The sequence below is a fragment of the Danio rerio genome, chromosome 10, assembly GCF_049306965.1.
Source record: "Danio rerio strain Tuebingen ecotype United States chromosome 10, GRCz12tu, whole genome shotgun sequence".
Classification (NCBI taxonomy): Eukaryota; Metazoa; Chordata; class Actinopteri; order Cypriniformes; family Danionidae; genus Danio; species Danio rerio.
In genome coordinates, this window is record NC_133185.1 from 7,170,501 (window position 1) to 7,194,716 (window position 24,216).

Genomic DNA, 24,216 nt, shown 5'->3' on the forward strand with positions numbered 1-24,216 from the left:
ATGACAAATTAAAAACACTCACCTCTCTTTCTTCACCCATGTGGGACATGGACAATCTCCTCCAACCTGCAATAAAACAAGAAAATACAGATAAAATATGAAAATTTATTTAAAACAGGAAATTAAAGGAAAAATAAGAACAAAACGAAGTGAAAATAAGAAAATAAAACAAAACAAATGTTTAAAGAAACAATCAGAAAACAAGAACTAAAATAAAAACTGATTAAAGAAGTTGTGCTCTTTATAATTAGTCTTCTCTCAGAAATCCTCGAACAGATTCAGAAATCTCAGGATCCGCACAGAAATGCTCTGCAAACTCGCCTCGTCTCTCAACCAACAGATTGCGATGGGTTTGATTGTGTTTATATGCAGACAGAATTTATATCAACACGCGTTGCTATAGCAATTAAAATAAAAGCGCATTAAAAGATTTTGTAATAAAATTAGAAAGAAATTAAATAAAATTCCGGAATAATTTTAAGAGGCCTTACATTTACGCGAGAAGTGACTTCAGGGAAGTTAGTCACATGACCTTTTGTAATGCCCTGCTTTAGCCTGAATCGTCAATAATCGTATATAATTATAATATAATAAATATAATAATAATAATAATATAAGTCAATAATTTAGTGTAAATAATAATAAATATGATCCTCAGAAAATAATCCAATAACTGTTCTTGAAGCAGTTTATGATGCCTGTAGATTTCATGAATGGAGAATAATATCATCATCGTTCACATTTTCCTTTAAGTATTTATTTCATTTTATTATTGTTTTATTCCATTTAATTTGTTTTATTTTTTATTAGACTGAAATTATCAAATTAAAATGTTCAATTAATATTAAATGGCAGCTGCTGTTTACCACAAAACCATTAATAAAGTGTCCAGCACCAAAAGTGTTTCATATAACGAGTCAAATCCACTGATAATGATCATATCTTAGCGATTATATAATGATTGTCATTATCAGTGAATTTGACTTATTTACAAGAGAGTCATTAAAATGGAAGGACATTATTATAATTATTACTGTTGTTATTGTTTTATTATTCAGATGGACAATTTCTAGTGAGGTTATTTGTGCGGTCCAGTTTGTTATTTGCCTAATAAATCACAAAACATTTTCTCTTTCTCTTGTGGACTAATAATTTATAGACTATTTTAGCCCAACCCTTCATATTTATTATTCAACTTTTTACATGTGAAGCACAAATGTCCACTTATTATTGACTGTGATATAAAACTTTAATACATGTTTGTGAATTTATTGATAAATACATTTAATTCAGGTTTGTATACTTTATTGGTAAAAGATAATGAATGTATCTTCGCTGGTGCTGCTCGTACAGCTGCAGTTTATACTGATATTTCTGATAGAATTTGATAATAATTGCTGAAGCTTTTATCAGGGTGTGTGTCACACTTTATTTGTTATAAATTTATTATCTGACAAAAACAACAACTGAGTTGTGGATCTCAACAAAACTTGACCGAGCAGAGCGCCGTTATGGATCACCCCGCACAGCTCACCGATTTTTTTTTCTTCATTGATTTTATTTTATTTGTATTTTTTTATTGACTTCAATAATAAACGTACAAAATCCAATTTTACACATAAAAAACAATGATAATAACAGATCAGGAAAAATTATATAAACATATAAAAAATTAAATTAAAAGAGAAACAAAAGAGAGAAAAATATAAATAAATAAAATTAAACAGAGATACATACATAACACAAATACAGCAAGAGGAAACAAGGACTTATGTATCCGTGATATTTCCAAAATATTTATCAGAATAATCCAAGAATCTATCACTTTTCTTGTTATTAACTAGTCTAGGGGTTTTATTAAAAACATCAATTTCTATTAAAAAATGTGAAATAGAAGGCTGCGAATTGGAGAATTTTTATTTGTGAATAAAATATTTTCCATACAAAATAAAAAAGTTAATAATGTAGTTCTCTGATATATCAGTTTTACTGTCATAGTAACAAAAAATATCTTGAAGTTGTAAGGGTCTGGAAGAAGCAATGTAGCTCACTTCACCTATGATGTCATAAATAGAACGCCGTTACGTCATAGGACAGAACACAGTTCAGAAATTCCTCAGAGTGACAAACGAACGAGTAGAGTGAACAGTGATTATCGACTTTAGCGACTTGTTTTGCATCTCAAATGGCAAATAACACGTCAGCTGCGTTTTTTACTCGACTTAATTTGATTAAGACAGTATTTGTCAACCATAATCATCAAAGTGACACGATGGCTTCTCCTACACCTACCGTGATGAGAAGCCCAACAGGTGAGATGACAGTTTACAAAAACAGTGTATTTTCACGTCTTATTTAATAAAAAATATAATAATAATAATATAATATAGCCATAAAAGCGAATTGCCGACTTAAGAGTCAAATATTCAACCTCTCGTGTTTGTAATTGTGTAGTGTAGTTGTGATATTGAATATTTTCTGTCTCTGTGATTTGAGCCCTGCTGATATTTTATGTATCGACATTCTGGCTTTTAAGTTTCTCATTTCCACTCAACAGAAATTGTGCCTTGTTAACTTTACTAATAAAAACATTTTAATAATACTTTAATTTAAATCCTTTGTGTAGACCTGCACAGTAATGTTCTTAGTTTTTGATGGTGTGGAGGAATAATTGTTATATTTTAGCAAACTGAGTGAGAATATTATATTTAAGTCTTTATTTGTTCAAGCAGGGATGAATTAATACAATTGAGGTAAAGTTGGTTTTATATTCACACATTCTGACTTTCTCCTTTATAATATAATAACAGAAAAATATTGTTTCAAAATCTAAATGGGGAAATATTTTAACAGTCAATGACTATCATCATATAACAGTGTTTACAGTCAGTTAAATAGTGCTAATGTTGATTTGAAGTCATAATTACATGCGGTTTCAGACCCAATATTGGTAAACAACTTATACGAACTGTTAAATGAACAAATGTGCAAATATAAAACCAACTTCACCTCCATAATAATAAATGTCTACAGCTCTGTTTCTGTGACTGAAGTTCTGGAGCAAGACTTCCATTTTCATTTGGATTTCTAAGACGAATTGTTAAATGTTTAAAGTTATAATTTACTCACAGATTTCTTACTGAAGCTCCAGAGTGAGAGGAATTGTTCTCTTTGAGTTTGACGATTGCTAATGAAAAGCTGAACAATGTTGATTTAGGTTCATTAGTTTTTCTGTGGTGGAGAAGTGGTGCTTGAGGAAGAATGTAGATGTAGATGTAGCACCCACTGACAAACAAATAAAAGTATTATATTGACTCAAAGTCAGTTCTTATAATAGTTTGCATTTTGTGTGAGCAGGAGTGAGATGTTTATTTTTGCTAAATAGTTGCTTTTAGGATTTTTCCTGATGTCTAATATGGACTTATGACTTACAGACTATTTGTCAGCTTGTGTTTGTCATTTTACATCTTAGAAATGATTTGCAATTCCACATAATTAATTTCAGTTTTCAAACATTTTCTATTATAATTGTACATTTATTATTGTTGTTTTTTTGTGTGATTGTCTTTCATATGTCTAATTTACAGCAGTTTGTCTATTTTGAACCTGTGGTTAAAGAGTTTTCTAATATTTCCCTGTTCATTTCCTTTATTTCAGAAAATCCAGAGAAAAGGAGGAAAGGGAATAAAGCCTCTGCTTTCTTCAAGAGAGCATGGAAGGCTGTGAAGCGCCCTTTCCTTTGCTGTGGCCGGAACAGAGTGGCTCCATTTGAACCACAGTCGGATATCGATGATTTCGAGCATCTGCCTGTTCCAGGTCCCTCCAGGACCGTCGCAGCACATGCAGACCTTGAGCCGGTGTGGCTGCCAGGCCAGGTCTGTGAAGACCCTCAGCCGTTGAGTGTTCCGGGCCCCTCCAGGATCAAGCAAACAGCAGATCCGGCCCGTCCTGAGTCCTCAACGGCCCTGACAGGTCATGTTGACACTGAGCTGGTGTGTCTGCCAGGTCAGACCTGGGAAGATCCTCAGCCAATCATTGTCCATGGCCTCACCAATATTAAGAACATGACGGATGCAGATTCGGCCTGTCCTGAGTCGCCTCCGTCTGTTCAAGACCCCTCTGATATTGATGGGACTGATGGTGAGTCATCCTGAATTTGGTTCATCTGTTATTTTTATGCTTTGTTGTTTTTAGCTTGTAAATCAGACAGTGTCATTTGTTGTGCTGTTGGTTGTGTATTAATTAGTAGCTGCAGCTCTGTTCATGGAGATGTTTCTGTTTGTTTTCTTCATTTTAGAAAAACCCAAGAAAGGAAGGAAAGGGAAAAGAGTCTCTGCTTTCTTCAAGAGAGTATTGAAGGCCGCAACGCGCCCTTTCCTGTGCTGTGACACCGATGTAGTCCAGCATCTTACACCACAACCTGAACCTGAACCTGAGCCAGAGCCAGAGTCAGAGCCAGAGTCAGAGTCCGAGTCCGAGTCCGAGCCTGAGTCAGCGCCAGAGTCCGAGTCCGAGTCCGAGTCCGAGCCCGAGCTCCGGCCAGAGTCTGAGCCAGGGCTGGAGAATGAAGCTGACCCTGAGGCAGTGCCTGCTGAAATTATGCCTGAAATCGCAGAACCCGCTGACCCTGAGTCAGTATGTCTGCCAGGCCCAGCTCCTGAAGAGCCTAAAGAGGCTTCTGTGCCCACTCGTAGTAAGTCATCATTTCCTTCTGTTTTCTGTAACTCATAATTAATATAATTAGTAATCAATTTACTCCTGCAATTCTGGTAGAAGTTACTGCTTTCAGCTCATTGCATTAAATCCAGATTTAAAGGATTTATTAGTCTTTTATTTGATCCGTTTCATACCAGACAATCCAAGTAAATCTCCCTGCTCTTTTTGTGTGTTTCAGGATTTGATCTGTCTGACTTTAAAGTAGACAGCATGATTGGAGAAGGAGCTTTTGGCAAGGTGTATGTGGCATCTCACAAACTTCGTGAAAGTGAAAAGGTAGAGAACTATTTTTTACATTCAGTCAGCATTTTCCTCCTAATTATTAAATATTAATAGTTTGTTGGCTTTAATTTGCCACTTACTTTGAAAAATTGACTGTTTTTTTTCGCAGGTTGCCCTGAAGTCTATAACCAAGCTTAAACAGGACAAATATCTCAACATTGTAAGTTGAATAATTTACACAACAATAACATTTTCCAGTTTTTGTTTCTGTACTTTGTGTCATTCTGCTCTGGTAATATCTTTGAAATCTGTTGTTCTTTCTAGGATGGTCATTCCACACCTGTGCTTGCGGAAGTGGCAATGATGCTTAGGTTGATGAATGCTCCGCAATGCCCAAACATCATTGGATTACACGACTGGATTGAGAATGAGAGCAGCTTCCTTCTCGTCTTGGAGTACCCAGAGTCAAGCCGGACCTTGGCTGATTACATCACAATGAGATGGCGAATTAGTGAAAAGCGAGCACGCCGGTTAATTCGTCAGTTGATCCGAGCTGTAAAGTTCTGCACTGAGCGTGGAGTTTTCCATGGAGATATCCACACGGAGAACATCCTGGTGACGAAACCCCGATTACAGCTCAAATTGATCGACTTTGGTTGTGCTTGGCCAATTACCAGCGAGCCTTTCAACAGCAGTGAATTTCGAGGTGAGTTGGCGTTTTGTGTTAGTTTCTTTGCTCACAGTATTGTCTTATGAAATGACTGAATTCTGAAAATGTCTCTCTTATAGGAGCCAGTGGGATCACGCCACCTGAGGTTTTCAAGGAGCCCACATTCTATGCTGACCCGGCAAACATTTGGCAAATAGGCAGCGTGCTGTACGATATATTGCATGCAGAATTGCCCTTTTCTGACAAAGATTCAGTAATGTTTGCATCCCTTGAGACACACCCCAGGTTAACTCCAGGTAAGCAGACACCTCTGAACAATCTCAGCCTCAGTGACAGAATAAAATATGTCAGTCACGAGTAAAAAAGCATTGAATATAATGGTTACATACATATTTCACACTCTCTGTGTCACTTTTCAGTATGCCAGAACCTGCTTTCCCAGTGTTTGGCCCGCTGTCCACTTGAGCGGCTGCAGTTACATCAGTTAGAAAAGCACCGGTGGTTCAATCCAACGACCCCAAATCCTGCGCAGCAGTTAAACAAGAGGAGGTAGAGGAACACACCGAGCACAAAACTACATCTTCAGTCTTTCTTTCCTTCATGCTATTCCTGTTCTTTCCTCTTCTGCTCTTTTAGAGTCACAAGTCTTATTTGACAGCCCTTCATATCACTGCTTAAATAACTTTGTGTTGTTTTTCTTCATTTTAGAAAACACTAAAGTGAGAAAGTGGAAAGCACAATTAAAGTCACTAAACTAGCATTATCAGTTATTAATTACTCCCTCATGTCATTCCAAACCCCTCAGATCTTACTTTTCAGTGTCAGTGTGTTGATGAGAGCTCTGTCCTGCACTTTGTGTGTGTCCACTGCTGACGTTTACCTCAGATGTGCCCACGCTTTGTTTAAATGAGAGGAAGTCGCGCAGGCCTCTGGGTTATCCGTCAGCAGTGCGACACACATCCAGTGCAGTACAGGACTTCTGAACTCATTATTTTTGTTTAAATCATTTTGTTTTTCTTTCTGCATTAAAGAAGTTTCGCTCCAAACCCCTGACACCTTTCCTCATCTTCAGGAAACAAATGAAAAGATTTGAGATGAAATCTAATCATCACACCATGAGAGCTCTGTTCTGCACTGTGTGTGTGTCCACTGCTGACGTTTACCTCAGATGTGCCCACGCTTTGTTTAAATGAGAGGAAGTCGCGCAGGCCTCTGGGTTAAACGTCAGCAGTGCGACACACATACAGTGCACTGCGCTCTTCTGGACGTGCGGTTTGAGGGTCAGAGAGCTCTCAGATTTCATCTCAAATGTTTTCATTTGTGTTCTCAATATGAACTAAACATGAATTCGAACTAAGGACATGAGCTGAGTAATTAATGACAATAATGGTAATGAATGGTGCCTAGACCGCAGCTCTGCACAAGACCTTTGGCCACAGGAGAAATGGTCGTACCCAACCGAGCCTGGTTTCTCTCGAGGTTTTTTCCTTCACTTTTGTCAATTGGTGAAGTTTTGTTCCTCGCCACTGTCGCCGCTGGCTTGCTTGGTTGGGACTTGTGGAGCTGCGCATCGATGGATTTGCACTTCAGTGTTTGGACTTTCAGCAGTGACAATTAAACCACACTGAACTGAACTGAACTGAACTTCAACTCCAGTGCTGTCACAGTTTTCTCCTCTAAAGTGTCATCAAAGATCTGCTCAACTATTTTCTACCTCATTAATGAATCTGGTGTTCTGTCATAAGAGAGACTGATTGTTTTATAATGAAGTGTTCATGATTGTTTTGTAATGAATTGTTCTTTGAATTGTTTTGTGATGAACTGCTTCTATGTATTGTTGGCTAATAAGTCAAATAAAATCCTGTGAATCAAACTGAAGCTCTGATCATCATTTCTGTGAGTTTTCTAAATGACTCCTTACTCAATTAAAGAGAGAGTTCTCCCTCAACTATTTACTCACGTGCTTCCAAACCGATGAGGTTCTTTCCTCTGTTGAACACTGAAGAAGATACAAATCTGAAAACCTGTAACCATTGATGTCCACAGTAGGAAAACAAACACAATGGAAGTCAATAGTTACAGGTTTCCAGCATTTTTCAAAACATCTTCTTTTGTGTATAACAGAAGAAAGAAACTCATAGTACTTAGTACATAGAAACTCACTGGGAACACAAGCAGCTCTGGGTTCAGGCCTGGAAGAACAGTCTTATGATGATCTCAGTGTGATTTGGGCTGTCGCTTGTAGAAGCAGCTGTTCTGCTCAGTTTCTGCCATCACAAGCTGTCCAGTTCCTGTCTGTTCTTCATTGTCCAGCAACATCAAGACAAAATCTACAAAAATAACAGATAAAAGAGAAACATGTTCAATCATTATTGAAAGAAACACAAGACACCAGTCAATTACATTACAGCACCTTTTAGAAGTATCCAACAATAACTTTTAAACACATTTCTGTCCTCAATTTAAATGTAAAGGAATAAGGAGAGCAATAGTTCTTAAAATAAATGAAGAGTTTTATATGTCCTCCTTGTTTATTTGTGCATCACTACTGACAGATATTTAGTCAAATGTTACTTGCAGTTCTTCAGTCTTGCAGTAGCCAAAAACACACTGTATGAGTCAAAATGAGTGATTTTACTGAAGATCATTAGAGGTAAAGATCATATTCCATTAATATATATACAGTTGAAGTCAGAATTATTAGCCCCCCTGAATAATTAGACTGCTTGTCTATTTTCCCCCCAATTTCTGTTTAACGGAGAGAAGATTTCTTCAACACATTTCTAAACATAATAGTTTATTAACTCATTTCTAATAACTGATTTATCTTTGCCATGATGACAGTAAATAATATTTGACTAGATATTTTTCAAGACACTTTTATACAGGTTAAAGTGACATTTAAAGGCTTAGCTAGGTTAATTAGGTTAGATAGGCAGGTTAGGGTAATTAGGCAAGTACTGTATAACGATGGTTTGTTCTGTAGACTATCAAAAAAAAAGTAGCTTAAAAGGGCTAATAATTTTGTCCCTAAAATGGTGTTTAAAAAATTTAAAACTTTGTTTATTCTAGCAGAAATAAAACAAATAAGACTTTCTCCAGAAGAAAAAATATTATCAGACATACTGTGAAAATTCCCTTACTCTGTTAAACATCATTTGAAAAATATTTTAAAAAGAAGAAAAAAAATTCAAAGGGGGCTAATAATTCTGACTTCAACTGTATACAATGGGATTAAAGATATCTATAAATTATATTTTTACTGAGCAAATCTAAAACAGACATCTCAAATGATTATTTTACCGGCAACAATAACAATGGATGATCTCTCATGGCCAAACTGCAGCTCTGCTCATTTCATTCGGCCAGTGGAAAGCTGCTGTTTGTTGGCCTGGCTGAGTCTGGTTTCCCCAAAAGTTTGTTCTTCACTTCTGTCAATTGCTGGAGTTTTGCTTCCACTGGCACATCTGACAATCTTGGATGGGGTTGCTGGAGCACTAGAGCACAGAGTCAGATGAACTAGAGATGTCTGGCTACACTAGGTTTGGTCTTAAAAACAGTTTCAATGCATTGAGCCACATTAAGCATTAAACTTAAACTAAAATGTTAATTCTAAATCCTTCAGATATAGTCTGATCCATTGTCATACAGTGCTCAGCACAAATGAGTTCACCATGTTTATATCAATTTCTCAGTTAATATATGCTGGAGCATTTAAACAAACCCTTACAAAAATAACTGCAGTACAACAACAGAATATAGAAGTATAACTGCAGTAAAATAATGTACAATTGCACAATCGCAATACAATAAAGTATAAACACAGTACAAATACAGTTCAATAAAGTTCAACAGCAGTATAAGATGCAGTAATCTGGAGTAAAAACTAGTAAACTCTGTCTTTACTGCACTTGTGCTGCTGTAGTGTAATATGCCAGTGCTGTGGTAAGAACTGAACTGCACTTGTGTTCTAAGAGGTTTGTTCTTCAACATCTTCAGGACTATTTCGTACTTTTTTCTGGGATGTGTTTTGGATTAAAGTGATTTTCTGATTAGAATTTTAAGAGTTTATTTGCAAAAACAATTAACAAAACATAACTGCAGTGAACTGAACAGTACAACAGCGACTATAATGCAATAAAGTTCAGTTAAACCTGCAGTACAACTGAAGAAGTCATTCATTCATTCATTTTCTTGTCGGCTTAGTTCCTTTATTAAACCGGGGTCACCACAGCGGAATGAACCACCAACTTATCCAGCAAGTTTTTACGCAGCGGATGCCCTTCCAGCCGCAACCCATCTCTGGAAAACATCCACACACACACTCATACGCTACGGACAATTTAGCCTACCCAATTCACCTGTACCGCATGCAGTCATGAACAAGTTTTGACAGTGACGGTGATTTGGTGTTTCCCAAAAGTTGCAGACGCCTTTACCAATATCAAAATGTTTTTGTAAACATCCAGTTATTCTTTACACTGATTAAGAAATACTATGACTACTATAATAAAGAAAATCCGCTCTAAATAGAAAACTAAATAAATTGCTAAATACTCGACACATGAAAGAGTGAAGTATGCAGCCCACAAGAAATGTGGAAGCCTATTGCGTATCATATTAAACAAAGGAACTGGCGTCCACCGGCGTCACGTTGACGGTGATGGGGGTGTGTATTCTCTTCTCTCTCCTAAAATACACCACCAGCTCCTTGGTTTTGCAGATGTTGAGTGAGAGGTGGTTTTCCTGACACCACTGCTTCAGAGTGTGCACCTCCTCTCTGCAGGCCGTCTCATCATTATCTGTGATTAGGCCCACCAGCGTTGTGTCATCAGCAAATTTAACGATGACGTTGAAGCTGTGTTTTGCTGTACAGTCATGTGTGTACAGGGAGTACAGGAGTGGGCTGAGAACACAGCCCTGTGGAGCACCAGTGTTGAGGATCAGTGTGGATGAGGTAACGTTGTTCATTCTGACCTCCTGGCGTCTGCCTGACAGGAGGTCCAGGATCCAGTTGCACAATGAGCTGTGAAGACCCAGAGCCTGGAGCTTCACCACCAGCTTGGCAGAGACCATGGTGTTGAATGCTGAGCTGTAGTCCACAAACAGCATTCTCAAATATGTGCTTTTGTTTTCCAGGTGAGACAGAGCAGTGTGCAAGGTGAAAGCAATTGCATCATCAGTGGAGCGGTTATTTCTGTATGTAAATTGCAGAGGGTCAGTGTGAGCGGGCAGGACAGAGCAGGGGCCTCATGTACGAAGACTTGCGTGGAAATCCTACTAAAACATTGCGTACGCACAAAGCTGTAAATGTGCGTACGCAGAAAAAAATTCAAATGTATGAAACAATGCGTACGCCGAATCTCACGTATATTCTATTGTACATCCGAATGAACGTGAAACTGAGCGCAACATGCACGAGCACAAAACCCCTCCCTGCCTCCTCCCCCGTATGAATATGCTAATGACTCTATTTTGGCAAAACCCAAGGAAAAAGCAATGGCAAAAGCATGCGAAAAGAGAAACTTTGAACCGAATGTGAATAAGAGGTGCAACTTTCGAAGGTAGACCGAAGAAAAACTGTGTTTTTTGCAAGTTTGTCCACCAGAATTAATAACAAAAGAAAAAATTGAGTGGGAGAGTTTAGCTGATGCGGTTAACACAGTTGGGTCTGAACATCGCACTGAGTGGGGTAAACAGGAAATAGTGTGATTTATATGTGTAAAATGTTGCAGCAGCCTTAACAGTCTAAGTGGCGCAGCTCGTAAAACGCATGTCAACATGTTTTGACACGTTCGAGCATGAACTCGGTTCGAATCCAGCGTCTGATTAACTCATTTTCCTTTTTTCCCCCGCTACATATCAGATTTTGCCAACTATTTATCACGAAGAAGACAAGTATGAATCATTAATAAGTCTGTGCATCATATTTTATTTGCAAATTTATTGAATGGAAATGTTTCTGATTCACGTATGCAAATTCATCTTCAGATGGCGCCTTTATAGCAATGTGCGAGCAGTAGATCGCCCCCATTACATTGGGAAAACAGGCGACCGCTGCAAATTGCGCTTTAATGTTTGGCTGGTCAACTGTATGGTATGGAAATCTTATATACCTGCTAGATGAACCTGTCTCATACAGCTGTCAATGCACGGCTCAAAGACACTTTGTAGAGAGCAATTTAACACAACTGCCTCTAGGAGTCGTTAATGGAAATAAAACAGACACGCACAAAAAACGTGCTTTATGGCTGGCGTGGAGCTGCGCACATTCCCACGTTCAGTTCATCGTTAGTAAATCCAAACATGAGCGATTCTGAGTGTGAAACCTGGCGTACGCAAAGTTTTTGTGCGTACGCAGCGTTGATACATGAGGCCCCAGATGTGCTTTTTAATCAGCTTCTCAAAGCACTTGCTGAAGATTGGTGTCAGAGCAATCGGACGCCAGTCATTTAAGCACGTGGTTTTAGCTGATTTCGGTATGGGCACAATAGTAGCTGTCTTAAAGCATGTGGGAACCAATGACAGAGAAAACGAGAGGTTAAAGATGTCCATGGTCGGCGCCAGTGGTGTGGTGGGCAGTGTGTCGACACATGCACTCCAGTGCTCGCGGCGACCCGGGTTCGATTCCGCCTCTCGGTCCTATGCCGATCCTTCCCCACTCTCTGCTTCTCATGCTTTCCTGTCAATACTCTCTACTGACCTATCTAAAATAAAGATGAAAACCCCGAAAAAATAATTATAAAAAAAAATAAAAAATAGATGTCCATGAAAACTCCCGCTAGCTGGTGTGCGCGTGCTTTAAGTACACGTCCAGAAATGCCATCTGGGCCCGTCGCTTTTCGGATGTTCACGTGACGGAAAGATCTAGTTACGCCCGTGACAGAAACAGAGAGTGTGCTGGCAGTTTTGGTTTCGGCCGCGGCTGTCCTGGGCTTCAAAGCGGGCGTAGAACGAGTTGAGCTCGTCCGGGAGAGACGCGGCAATGTTAACAGTGGCGGATTTGTTACCTTTAAAGTCTGTGATGTAATTAAGTCCCTGCCACATGCTCCTTGCGTTATTGGTGTTAGGGTGCTTTCACATCTGTAGTTCGCTTCATTTGGTCCAGACCAAGGGTAATAAATGATATATTGTTGCATCTTCTGCCGTCTTTGGGTCGTTTTCACACCACACTGCTGGCTTTGGTTCGAAACAGTTGAAACTAACCAAAATGCAGTCATCTGACAAAATCCACATCTCTCATTGGCCAGATGTTGTTGAACATATTTCCTAAACTGCTTATTGATTGGTCAGAATTCACGTGCGGGAAAATGCCAATGAACTCCCGCAGGTAAACAAAAACTTTTACTCTGGAGGGACGACTGCGCTGGCTGATTGTATCCTTGCTTTAGACGAACTATACATTACGAAAATGAAGCACAGCCGCGGCTGGAAAACAATGTTTAATGCATCACACATCACTTCAGGAGGAGGCGTGAATTAATTTAGCTAAACTGCGACATGGTCATCTTGCGGAAATATTACAAACGATCGATCAGGTAATGTTTTCCCCCCTCTCTCTCTCTCTGTTGGTAAAGCGCTGTCAACAAATATTTTTCCTCCACATCCCATAATGCACAGCGCATCGGCCTAAGGCAGCTGAATTAGTCCAAAACGCACAGTACTTTTTTGCGGTTGGGTCTGTTTTAGTACGGATCATATTCTTACCACAAACGAACCGCTCCTTGTTTCGTTTGAAAGCGTACCGAGACCACCTCTTCAAGCAGGTCTCGATACGCTTATTTAGTCCGCTTTTGGTGCGCACTCGAGTACGATTTCTGCATTCTCACCAGCCCAAACGAACCGCACCAAAAGGGGAAACGAACTCTAGTGCGATTCAATCGAACTAAATAAGGCAGATGTGAAAGCACCCTTAAATTGACCCTCTACCTTGTCTCTGTATTGACGTTTTGCTGCTTTGATGGTTTTCCTGAGGTTGTAATTGGCTTGTTTTTGTTCCTCAGCATTTCTGGATTTATAGGCCGAAGCTCGCACTGATAGGGCTGTTCGAACTTCACCATTGATCCATGGTTTTTGGTTGGGGTAGATAATGAGTTTTTGTTGGGACCATGTCTTCTATGCAATTCCTAATGAGGCACCTGACTAGTGTTCACGAAGATGGTAAACAGACTCTTCCAGTTAAAGAAGAACTGAAAACATCTTGGAATAATGAGTTTACTGTACAAATAATTGTAGTTTTAGGTGGATTGCTGATGTAGATGCCAAGAAAACAAGACAGACAACATATAAATTGGTTCTACAGTGGCGATACGACAATACTTCATAGAGTGTTTTTGAAACACTCGTGCAGTTTGAAATTTGTCAAATTGTTGCAATTTCACTGGCCACCCTGGATGGAAACACAACAAAGAGATATAGTACTTTATTCCCACTCATTATCTGCATTAGATGTGGTTTTACAGTGATGAAACAGATCATCTTCAAGACAGGAAATGTATGAAATTTGTACAAAAAGTTTGCTAAAATGAAAGAGTAAGTCAGTTTAATGGTGAAGAGATTGATCAAATATGCCTATAGATAAAAGGTTTGAGAAAAAATGTCATGCTCCCTTATAAAAGTACTTTGTATTTTCAGAGTAAAGGATTTTACTTTGATACCTGTGTGGCTGCTGTATTTTGTAGTTTATTTTGATGCATGTAAAATTGAGGTGTTTTGTATTTTATTTTAGAACACATTTCAATGTATTTTTGCTCATCCCTGCATACCGTTTACTGGACATGAAAGGTAGCTTTAAAGACTTATGTTTCAACGAAAACAGTAAAGACACAGTATTTGGGTAATTGGCTATACAATCTATTTTATCTCTTTGAAAACACAACGAGAAAACTTGGACAGGATGTAAATAACCTTTTTTAATTATTCAAATCACTCGAGGCTTATTTTACTTGAATGATGTATTTGTTCCGTAGCGTGTTCTCATTTGAAAAACACACTATACTAGTAAGCACTCTGATCTGATGTGTGTGTGTGTGTGTGTGTGTGTGTGTGTGTGTGTCTTCAGCTCCTTCAGCTTCACACAGAGCCTCACAGATGAAGTAGAGGAAGTTCAGGATCAGGATCTGTTCTCCTCAGTTCCTCTGCCACTCCTGCTCTCCTTCTACAAGTCATTGAAAGCGTTTATCTAAACTGAACCTGACAATACAAGCCGAACCAAGACTGCTGGACTCAGATCAGTGTAATGTCAGTGGCCACCTGTTCAGTGTAACCAGGGATGGCGCTCAAGATCATCTAAACTGGACCGATCAGCCGGCGCTGCACTGAGACACCAGCGAATCAGCTGACGGCACTCTATTACACACAACCATGTCATCAGAAACACACAACAACACACTTCTGCTCGCTCGCCACGCCATCTCTGAATGTGTCTGAATCTCTTACCTGTTGACAAGCTCCTAGGAAAGGTCAGTCTGCTTCTGGACGTGACCCTCTATGTGCCTCTGAAGGGGAAACAGTCACACAGGATGTTGTAGAGCGTCACTCCTACTGACCAGACTGTAGCTGGAGTGGCATTGTAGCGATGTCTGCTAAACCACTCAGGAGGAGCGAATGCAGGAGTGCCTGAGAGACACAAGAAGACCACAAACATCTGCTCCAAATGCTCCAGTACAGACAAATTCCCTTTAGTTGATCAGCAGACGTTCACAAACATCAACAGAACGTTTCCTTATGTAACTCAAACCCACCTGCAAAGTATTTGTAGGCCGAGCGCTTCAGCAGATCTCCACAGCTGAAGTCCAGCAGCTTGATGTCCTGGGACTCTGTGAAGATCAGTAGGTTCTCTGGCTTGATGTCCCAGTGCAGAATGCCGTGGTTCTCGAAGTGTTTCAGTGCCACGATCAGCTGCACCAGCACTTCCTTAGCCAGACGCTCGTCCAGACAGCCGTTCTCACAGAAGCCCTGGAGATTTTGGCAAGGAGCCGGACGCTCCAGGATCAAGACGTACCGTCTGGGACGGTCAAACCAGTCCAGCAGCTGCAGGACACTGGGGCAGGCAAGAGCTGAAGTGATGTGGGTCTTTAATGCCACCTCCAGCGGCAGCCGACCCTGACCGTCCTGCAGGACAAACCCTCCATTATATCCAGGACTGAATCAAACACCACAGATTCACACCAAAACATACAACTATCAGTCTCTCGGGGGTCCGGTCCTTCGACACGTACTTGATGTCCACCTGCAGACAGATAAAGCAGAGTAAATCACACCTGCCTGATGGAGACATGACATTTACTGACAGCAACATTTCTAAAGCATGTCTGAATGAAGGAGGGACGAAGATCTCTTACTGGTAGTCCATCAGACCTGCGGACCCCAGCAAACCCAGAGCCGAATCCACCTCGTCCCAGCAACGGGCCCTTCAGGTACAAGCCTGCAACACAGAAGAGCACAAGAAATGAAGAGAGAAGAGAAAACATGCTGCAGTGTCTTCAATGACAAATCATTTCCTAACTGAGCCAGAAGATCTGGAAGATTTGAGCTGTGCTGACCTCTGCGAGAGCGTTTGGCCGGTCTCTGGGAAGAGGTGGACGGTGTTTGCTGGCTGCTGCTTTGCCTTTTCCTCTTGCTGTTCCTCTGGTCTGTGGATGCAGAATCAGCCAAATGTGAAGGCAGAGGAGAAAATATCCAGGAAGCTCAGCGGTGCCGTCCTGTGTGTCTGTGTCCAGAGCTGCTGTCTGGGTGAAAGCAGCACTCCTGGGTCTGGAATGGCTTGAGGTTAAATATAAATCACACACAGAAACACTTTTACTGCTCACTTTCATCACACTTTCAGAAGGAACTTGCAGTTTTTATTGAGCAACTCTGCAGTTTCCATCATTATAATTGCTTTAAACAATAAAAACAAACATTAAAACATGTTTTTATAATTTTTGTTTTATGTAAACTTCTATGATCTTTTTCATATCAGTCAATCATCGTACAGCATCATACAGTGACAAACCAATGACAAACTAATGACAAATTAAAAACACTCACCTCCTCTTTCTTCACCCATGTGGGACATGGAAAATCTCCTCCAACCTGCAATAAAACAAGAAAATACAGATAAAATATGAAAATTTATTAAAAACAGAGGAAATTAAAGGAAAAATAAGAAAAAAACAAAGTGAAAATGAGAAAATACAACAAAAACAAATGTTTAAAGAAACAATCAGAAAACAAGAACTGAAATAAAAACTGATTAAAGAAGTTGTGCTCTTTATAATTAGTCTTCTCTCAGAAATCCTCGAACAGATTCAGAAATCTCAGGATCCGCGCAGAAATACTCTGCAAACTCGCCTCAACCAACAGATTGCGATGGGTTTGATTGGTCCGAATTTATATCAACACGCGTTGCTATAGCAATTAAAATAAAAGCGCATTAAAAGATTTTGTAATAAAATTAGAAAGAAATTAAATAAAATGCCGGAATAATTTTAAGAGGCCTTACATTTACGCGAGAAGTGACGACAGGGAAGTTAGTCACATGACCTTTTGTAATGCCCTGCTTTAACCTGAATCGTCAATAATTGTATTTAATTATAATATAATAAATATAATAATATAATAATAATAATAATATAATATAATAGTCAATAATTTAGCGTAAATAATAATAAATATGATCCTCAGAAAATAATCCAATAACAGTTCTGGAAGCAGTTTATGATGCCTGTAGATTTCATGAATGGAGAATAATATCATCATCGTTCACATTTTCCTTTAAGTATTTATTTCATTTTATTATTGTTTTATTCCATTTAATTCGTTTTATATTTTATTAGACTGAAATTATCAAATTAAAATGTTCAAATAATATTAAATGGCAGCTGCTGTTTACCACAAAACCATGAATAAAAAGTGTCCAGCACCAAAAGTGTTTTATATAATGAGTCAAATCCACTGATAATGATCATATCTTAGCGATTATATAATGATTGTCATTATCAGTGAATTTGACTTATTTACAAGAGAGTCATTAAAATTTAAGAACATTATTATAATTATTACTGTTGTTATTGTTTTATTATTCAGATGGACAATTTCTAGTGAGGTTATTTGTGCGGTCCAGTTTGTTATTTGCCTAATAAATCACAAAACATTTTCTCTTTCTCTTGTGGACTAATAATTTATAGACTATTTTAGCCCAACCCTTCATATTTCTTATTCAACTCTTTACATGTGAAGCACAAATGTCCACTTATAATTGACTGTGATGTAAAACTTTAATACATGTTTGTGAATTTATTGATAAATACGTTTAATTCAGGTTTGTATACTTTATTGGTAAAAGATAATGAATGTATCTTCGCTGGTGCTGCTCGTACAGCTGCAGTTTATTTCTGGTATAATTTGATAATAATTGCTGAAGCTTTTATCACGGTGTGTGTCACAAAATATTTGTTATAAATTTATTATCTGACAAAAACAACAACTGAGTTGTGGATCTCAACAAAACTTGACCGAGCAGAGCGCCGTTATGGATCACCCCGCACAGCTCACCGATTTTTTTTCTTCATTGATTTTATTTTATTTGTATTTTTTTTTATTGACTTTAATAATAAACGTACAAAATCCAATTTTACACAAAAAAACAATCATAATAACAGATCAGGAAAATATATATAAACATATAAAAAATTTAATTAAAAGAGAAACAAAAGAGAGAAAAATATAAATAAATAAAATTAAACAGAGATACATACATAACACAAATACAGCAAGAGGAAACAAGGACTTATGTATCCGTGATATTTCCAAAATATTTATCAGAATAATCCAAGAATCTATCACTTTTCTTGTTATTAACTAGTCTAGGAGTTTTATTAAAAACATCAATTTCTATAAAAAAAATGTGAAAAAGAAGGCTGCGAATTGGAGAATTTTTATTTGTGAATAAAATATTTTCCATACAAAATAAAAAAGTTAATAATGTAGTTCTCTGATATATCAGTTTTACTGTCATAGTAACAAAAAATATCTTGAAGTTGTAAGGGTCTGGAAGAAGCAATGTAGCTCACTTCACCTATGATGTCATAAATAGAACGCCGTTACGTCATAGGACAGAACACAGTTCAGAAATTCCTCAGAGTGACAAACGAACGAGTAGAGTGAACAGTGATTATCGACTTTAGCGACTTGTTTTGCATCTCAAATGGCAAATAACACGTTAGCTGTGTTTTTTACTCGAGTTAATTTGATTAAGACAGTATTTGTCAACCATAATCATCAAAGTGATACAATGGCTTCTCCTACACCTCCTACCGTGATGAGAAGCCCAACAGGTGAGATGACAGTTTACAAAAACAGTGTATTCTCACGTCTTATTTAATAAAAAATATAATAATAATAATATAATATCGCCATAAAAGCGAATTGCCGACTTAAGAGTCAAATATTCAACCTCTCGTGTTTGTAATTGTGTAGTGTAGTCGTGATATTGAATATTTTCTGACTCTGTGATTTGAGCCCTGCTGATATTTTATGTATTGACATTCTGGCTTTTAAGTTTCTCATTTCCACTCAACAGAAATTGTGCCTTGTTAACTTTACTAATAAAAACATTTTATTAATACTTTAATTGAAATCCTTTGTGTAGTTCTGCACAGTAATGTTTTTAGTTTTTGATGGTGTGGAGGAATATTTGTTATATTTTAGCAAACTGAGTGAGAATATTATATTTAAGTCTTTATTTGTTCAAGCAGGGATGAATTAATACAATTGAGGTAAAGTTGGTTTTATATTCACACATTCTGACTTTCTCCTTAATAATATAACAGAAAAATATTGTTTCAAATTCTAAATGGGGAAATCATATTAACAGCCAATGACTATCATCATATAACAGTGTTTACAGTCAGTTAAATAGTGCTAATGTTGATTTGAAGTCATACTTACATGCAGTTTCAGACTTAATATTGGTAAACAACTTATACGAACTGTTAAATGAACAAATGTGCAAATATAAAACCAACTTCACGTCCATAATAATAAATGTCTACAGCTCTGTTTCTGTGACTGAAGTTCTGGAGCAAGACTTCTATTTTCATTTGGATTTCTAAGACTGATTGTTAAATGATTAAAGTTATAATTTACTCACAGATTTCTTACTGAAGCTCCAGAGCGAGAGGAATTGTTCTCTTTGAGTTTGACGATTGCTAATGGAAAGCTGAACAATGTTGATTTAGGTTCATTAGTTTTTCTGTGGTGGAGAAGTGGTGCTTGAGGAAGAATGTAGATGTAGATGTAGCACCCACTGACAAACAAATAAAATGCTACATAAATTTGATTAATCATTGTGATGGTGATTGTTAAATAGCTCAATCTATAACTGGTAAAACTCAGAATATTGACTCAAAGTCAGTTCTTATAATAGTTTGCATTTTGTGTGAGCAGGAGTGAAATGTTTATTTTTGCTAAATAGTTGCTTTTAGTTTTTTTTCCTGATGTCTAATATGGACTTATGACTTACAGACTATTTGTCAGCTTGTGTTTGTCATTTTACATCTTAGAAATGATTTTCAATTCCACATAATTAATTTCAGTTTTCAAACATTTTCTATTATAATTGTACATTTATTATTGTTGTTTGTTTTGTGTGATTGTCTTTTATATGTCTAATTTACAGCAGTTTGTCTATTTTGAACCTGTGGTTAAAGAGTTTTCTAATATTTCCCTGTTCATTTTCTTTATTTCAGAAAATCCAGAGACAAGGAGGAAAGGGAATAAAGCCTCTGCTTTCTTCAAGAGAGCATGGAAGGCTGTGAAGCGCCCTTTCCTTTGCTGTGGCCGGAACAGAGTGGCTCCATTTGAACCACAGTCGGATATCGATGATTGCGAGCATCTGCCTGTTCCAGGTCCCTCCAGGACCGTCGCAGCACATGCAGACCTTGAGCCGGTGTGGCTGCCAGGCCAGGTCTGTGAAGATCTTCAGCCGTTGAGTGTTCCGGGCCCCTCCAGGATCAAGCAAACAGCAGATCCGGCCAGTCCTGAGTTCTCAACGGCCCTTACAGGTCATGTTGATACTGAGCTGGTGTGTCTGCCAGGCCAGATCTGGGAAGATCCTCAGCCTATCAGTGTCCATGGCCTCACCAATATTAAGAACATGACGGATGCAGATTCGGCCTGTCCTGAGTCGCCTCCGTCTGTTCAACACCCCTCTGATATTGATGGGACTGATGGTGAGTCATCCTGAATTTGGTTCATCTGTTATTTTTATGCTTTGTTGTTTTTAGCTTGTAAATCAGACAGTGTCATTTGTTGTGCTGTTGGTTGTGTATTAATTAGTAGCTGCAGCTCTGTTCATGGAGATGTTTCTGTTTGTTTTCTTCATTTTAGAAAAACCCAAGAAAGGAAGGAAAGGGAAAAGAGTCTCTGCTTTCTTCAAGAGAGTATTGAAGGCCGCAACGTGCCCTTTCCTGTGCTGTGACACCGATGTAGTCCAGCATCTTACACCACAACCTGAACCTGAACCTGAGCCAGAGCCAGAGTCAGAGCCAGAGTCAGAGTCAGAGTCAGATTCCGAGTCCGAGCCTGAGCCTGAGCCTGAGTCAGCGCCAAAATCCGAGTCCGAGCCCGAGCTCCAGCCAGAGTCTGAGCCAGGGCTGGAGAATGAAGCTGACCCTGAGGCAGTGCCTGCTGAAATTATGCCTGAAATCGCAGAACCCGCTGACCCTGAGTCAGTATGTCTGCCAGGCCCAGCTCCTGAAGAGCCTAAAGAGGCTTCTGGGCCCACTCGTAGTAAGTCATCATTTCCTTCTGTTTTCTGTAACTCATAATTAATATAATTAGTAATCAATTTACTCCTGTAATTCTGGTAGAAGTTACTGCTTTCAGCTCATTGCATTAAATCCAGATTTAAAGGATTTATTAGTCTTTTATTTGATCCGTTTCATACCAGACAATCCAAGTAAATCTCCCTGCTCTTTTTCTGTGTTTCAGGATTTGATCTGTCTGACTTTAAAGTAGACAGCATGATTGGAGAAGGAGCTTTTGGCAAGGTGTATGTGGCATCTCACAAACTTCGTGAAAGTGAAAAGGTAGAGAACTATTTTTTACATTCAGTCAACATTTTCCTCCTAATTATTAAATATTAATAGTTTGTTGGCTTTAATTTGCCACTTACTTTGAAAAATTGACTGTTTTTTTTCGCAGGTTGCCCTGAAGTCTATAACCAAGCTTAAACAGGACCAATATCTCAACATTGTAAGTTGAATAATTCACACAACAATAACATTTTCCAGTTTTTGTTTCTGTACTTTGTGTCATTCTGCTCTGGTAATATCTTTGAAATCTGTTGTTCTTTCTAGGATGGTCATTCCACACCTGTGCTTGCGGAAGTGGCAATGATGCTTAGGTTGATGAATGCTCCGCAATGCCCAAACATCATTGGATTACACGACTGGATTGAGAATGAGAGCAGCTTCCTTCTCGTCTTGGAGTACCCAGAGTCAAGCCGGACCTTGGCTGATTACATCACAATGAGATGGCGAATTAGTGAAAAGCGAGCACGCCGGTTAATTCGTCAGTTGATCCGAGCTGTAAAGTTCTGCACTGAGCGTGGAGTTTTCCATGGCGATATCCACACGGAGAACATCCTGGTGACGAAACCCCGATTACAGCTCAAATTGATCGACTTTGGTTGTGCTTGGCCAATTACCAGCGAGCCTTTCAACAGCAGTGAATTTCGAGGTGAGTTGGCGTTTTGTTAGTTTCTTTGCTCACAGTATTGTCTTATGAAATGACTGAATTCTGAAAATGTCTCTCTTATAGGAGCCAGTGGGATCACGCCACCTGAGGTTTTCAAGGATCCCACATTCTATGCTGACCCGGCAAACATTTGGCAAATAGGCAGCGTGCTGTACGATATATTGCATGCAGAATTGCCCTTTTCTGACAAAGATTCAATAATGTTTGCATCCCTTGAGACACACCCTAGGTTAACTCCAGGTAAGCAGACACCTCTGAACAATCTCAGCCTCAGTGACAGAATAAAATATGTCAGTCACGAGTAAAAAAGCATTGAATATAATGGTTACAGACATATTTCACACTCTCTGTGTCACTTTTCAGTATGCCAGAACCTGCTTTCCCAGTGTTTGGCCCGCTGTCCACTTGAGCGGCTGCAGTTACATCAGTTAGAAAAGCACCGGTGGTTCAATCCAACGACCCCAAATCCTGCGCAGCAGTTAAACAAGAGGAGGTAGAGGAACACACCGAGCACAAAACTACATCTTCAGTCTTTCTTTGCTTCATGCTATTCCTGTTGTTTTCTCTTCTGCTCTTTTAGAGTCACAAGTCTTATTTGACAGCCCTTCATATCACTGCTTAAATAACTTTGTGTTGTTTTTCTTCATTTTAGAAAACACTAAAGAAGCGAAGAGGAAAACAGCAGCATTTCCAGAAATTTCACAAGACTGTTAAAGTTATTAATTACTCTCTCATGTCATTCCAAACCCCTCAGATCTTACTTTTCAGTGTCAGTGTGTTGATGAGAGCTCTGCCCTGCACTGTGTGTGTGTCCACTGCTGACGTTTACCTCAGATGTGCCCACGCTTTGTTTAAATGAGAGGAAGTCGCGCAGGCCTCTGGGTGATCCGTCAGCAGTGCGACACACATCCAGTGCAGTACAGGACTTCTGAAGTCATTATTTTTGTTTAAATATTTTAGTTTTTCTTTCTGCATTTAAGAAGTTTCGCTCCAAACCCCTGACACCTTTCCTCATCTTCAGAAAACAAATGAAAAGATTTGAGATGAAATCAAATCATCACACCATGAGAGCTCTGTCCTGCACTGTGTGTGTGTCCACTGCTGACGTTTACCTCAGATGTGCCCACGCTTTGTTTAAATGAGAGGAAGTCGCGCAGGCCTCTGGGTTAAACGTCAGCAGTGCGACACACATACAGTGCACTGCGCTCTTCTGGACGTGCGGTTTGAGGGTCAGAGAGCTCTCAGATTTCATCTCAAATGTTTTCATTTGTGTTCTCAATATGAACTAAACATGAATTCGAACTAAGGACATGAGCTGAGTAATTAATGACAATAATGGTAATGAATGGTGCCTAGACCGCAGCTCTGCACAAGACCTTTGGCCACAGGAGAAATGGTCGTACCCAACCAAGCCTGGTTTCTCTCGAGGTTTTTTCCTTCACTTTTGTCAATTGGTGAAGTTTGGTTCCTCACCACTGTCGCCGCTGGCTTGCTTGGTTGGGACTTGTGGAGCTGCTCATCGATGGATTTGCTCTTCAGTGTTTGGACTTTCAGCAGTGACAATTAAACCACACTGAACTGAACTGAACTGAACTTCAACTCCAGTGCTGTCACAGTTTTCTCCTCTAAAGTGTCATCAAAGATCTGCTCAACTATTTTCTACCTCATTAATGAATCTGGTGTTCTGTCATAAGAGAGACTGATTGTTTTATAATGAAGTGTTCATGATTGTTTTGTAATGAATTGTTCTTTGAATTGTTTTGTGATGAACTGCTTCTATGTATTGTTGGCTAATAAGTCAAATAAAATCCTGTGAATCAAACTGAAGCTCTGATCATCATTTCTGTGAGTTTTCTAAATGACTC

General features: G+C 38.8%; 3 protein-coding genes and 1 pseudogene across 3 annotated transcripts; 2 read left to right on the forward strand and 2 right to left on the reverse strand.

The window, feature by feature from the left end:
* LOC141376332 (serine/threonine-protein kinase pim-1-like) overlaps window positions 1-13,668 on the reverse strand; it is a 29,118-nt pseudogene extending 15,450 nt beyond the window's left edge.
* On the forward strand, window positions 2,049-7,484 carry LOC137496617 (uncharacterized). The gene is made up of 9 exons (XM_068224042.2): window positions 2,049-2,312; window positions 3,658-4,140; window positions 4,298-4,693; window positions 4,895-4,992; window positions 5,108-5,158; window positions 5,263-5,644; window positions 5,728-5,904; window positions 6,028-6,157; window positions 6,317-7,484. Exons 1-9 carry the CDS (start codon window positions 2,186-2,188, stop codon window positions 6,324-6,326), a joined length of 1,854 nt encoding a protein of 617 aa, XP_068080143.1. The 5' UTR covers window positions 2,049-2,185; the 3' UTR covers window positions 6,327-7,484.
* LOC137496558 (serine/threonine-protein kinase pim-1-like) lies at window positions 7,480-16,425 on the reverse strand. Its single transcript, XM_073914563.1, has 7 exons — window positions 16,413-16,425; window positions 16,153-16,296; window positions 15,952-16,034; window positions 15,789-15,839; window positions 15,352-15,721; window positions 15,047-15,226; window positions 7,480-7,938 (listed from the first exon to the last, which is right to left on the reverse strand). Exons 1-6 carry the CDS (start codon window positions 16,423-16,425, stop codon window positions 15,096-15,098), a joined length of 792 nt encoding a protein of 263 aa, XP_073770664.1. The 3' UTR covers window positions 7,480-7,938; window positions 15,047-15,095.
* A 2,235-nt stretch (window positions 16,426-18,660) lies between these two features.
* On the forward strand, window positions 18,661-23,874 carry LOC137496623 (uncharacterized). Its single transcript, XM_073914414.1, has 9 exons — window positions 18,661-18,927; window positions 20,341-20,823; window positions 20,981-21,382; window positions 21,584-21,681; window positions 21,797-21,847; window positions 21,952-22,333; window positions 22,415-22,591; window positions 22,715-22,844; window positions 23,004-23,874. The coding sequence occupies exons 1-9, from the start codon at window positions 18,798-18,800 to the stop codon at window positions 23,011-23,013; spliced, it is 1,863 nt and encodes a 620-aa protein (XP_073770515.1). The 5' UTR covers window positions 18,661-18,797; the 3' UTR covers window positions 23,014-23,874.
* The last annotated feature ends 342 nt before the right edge of the window (window positions 23,875-24,216 follow it).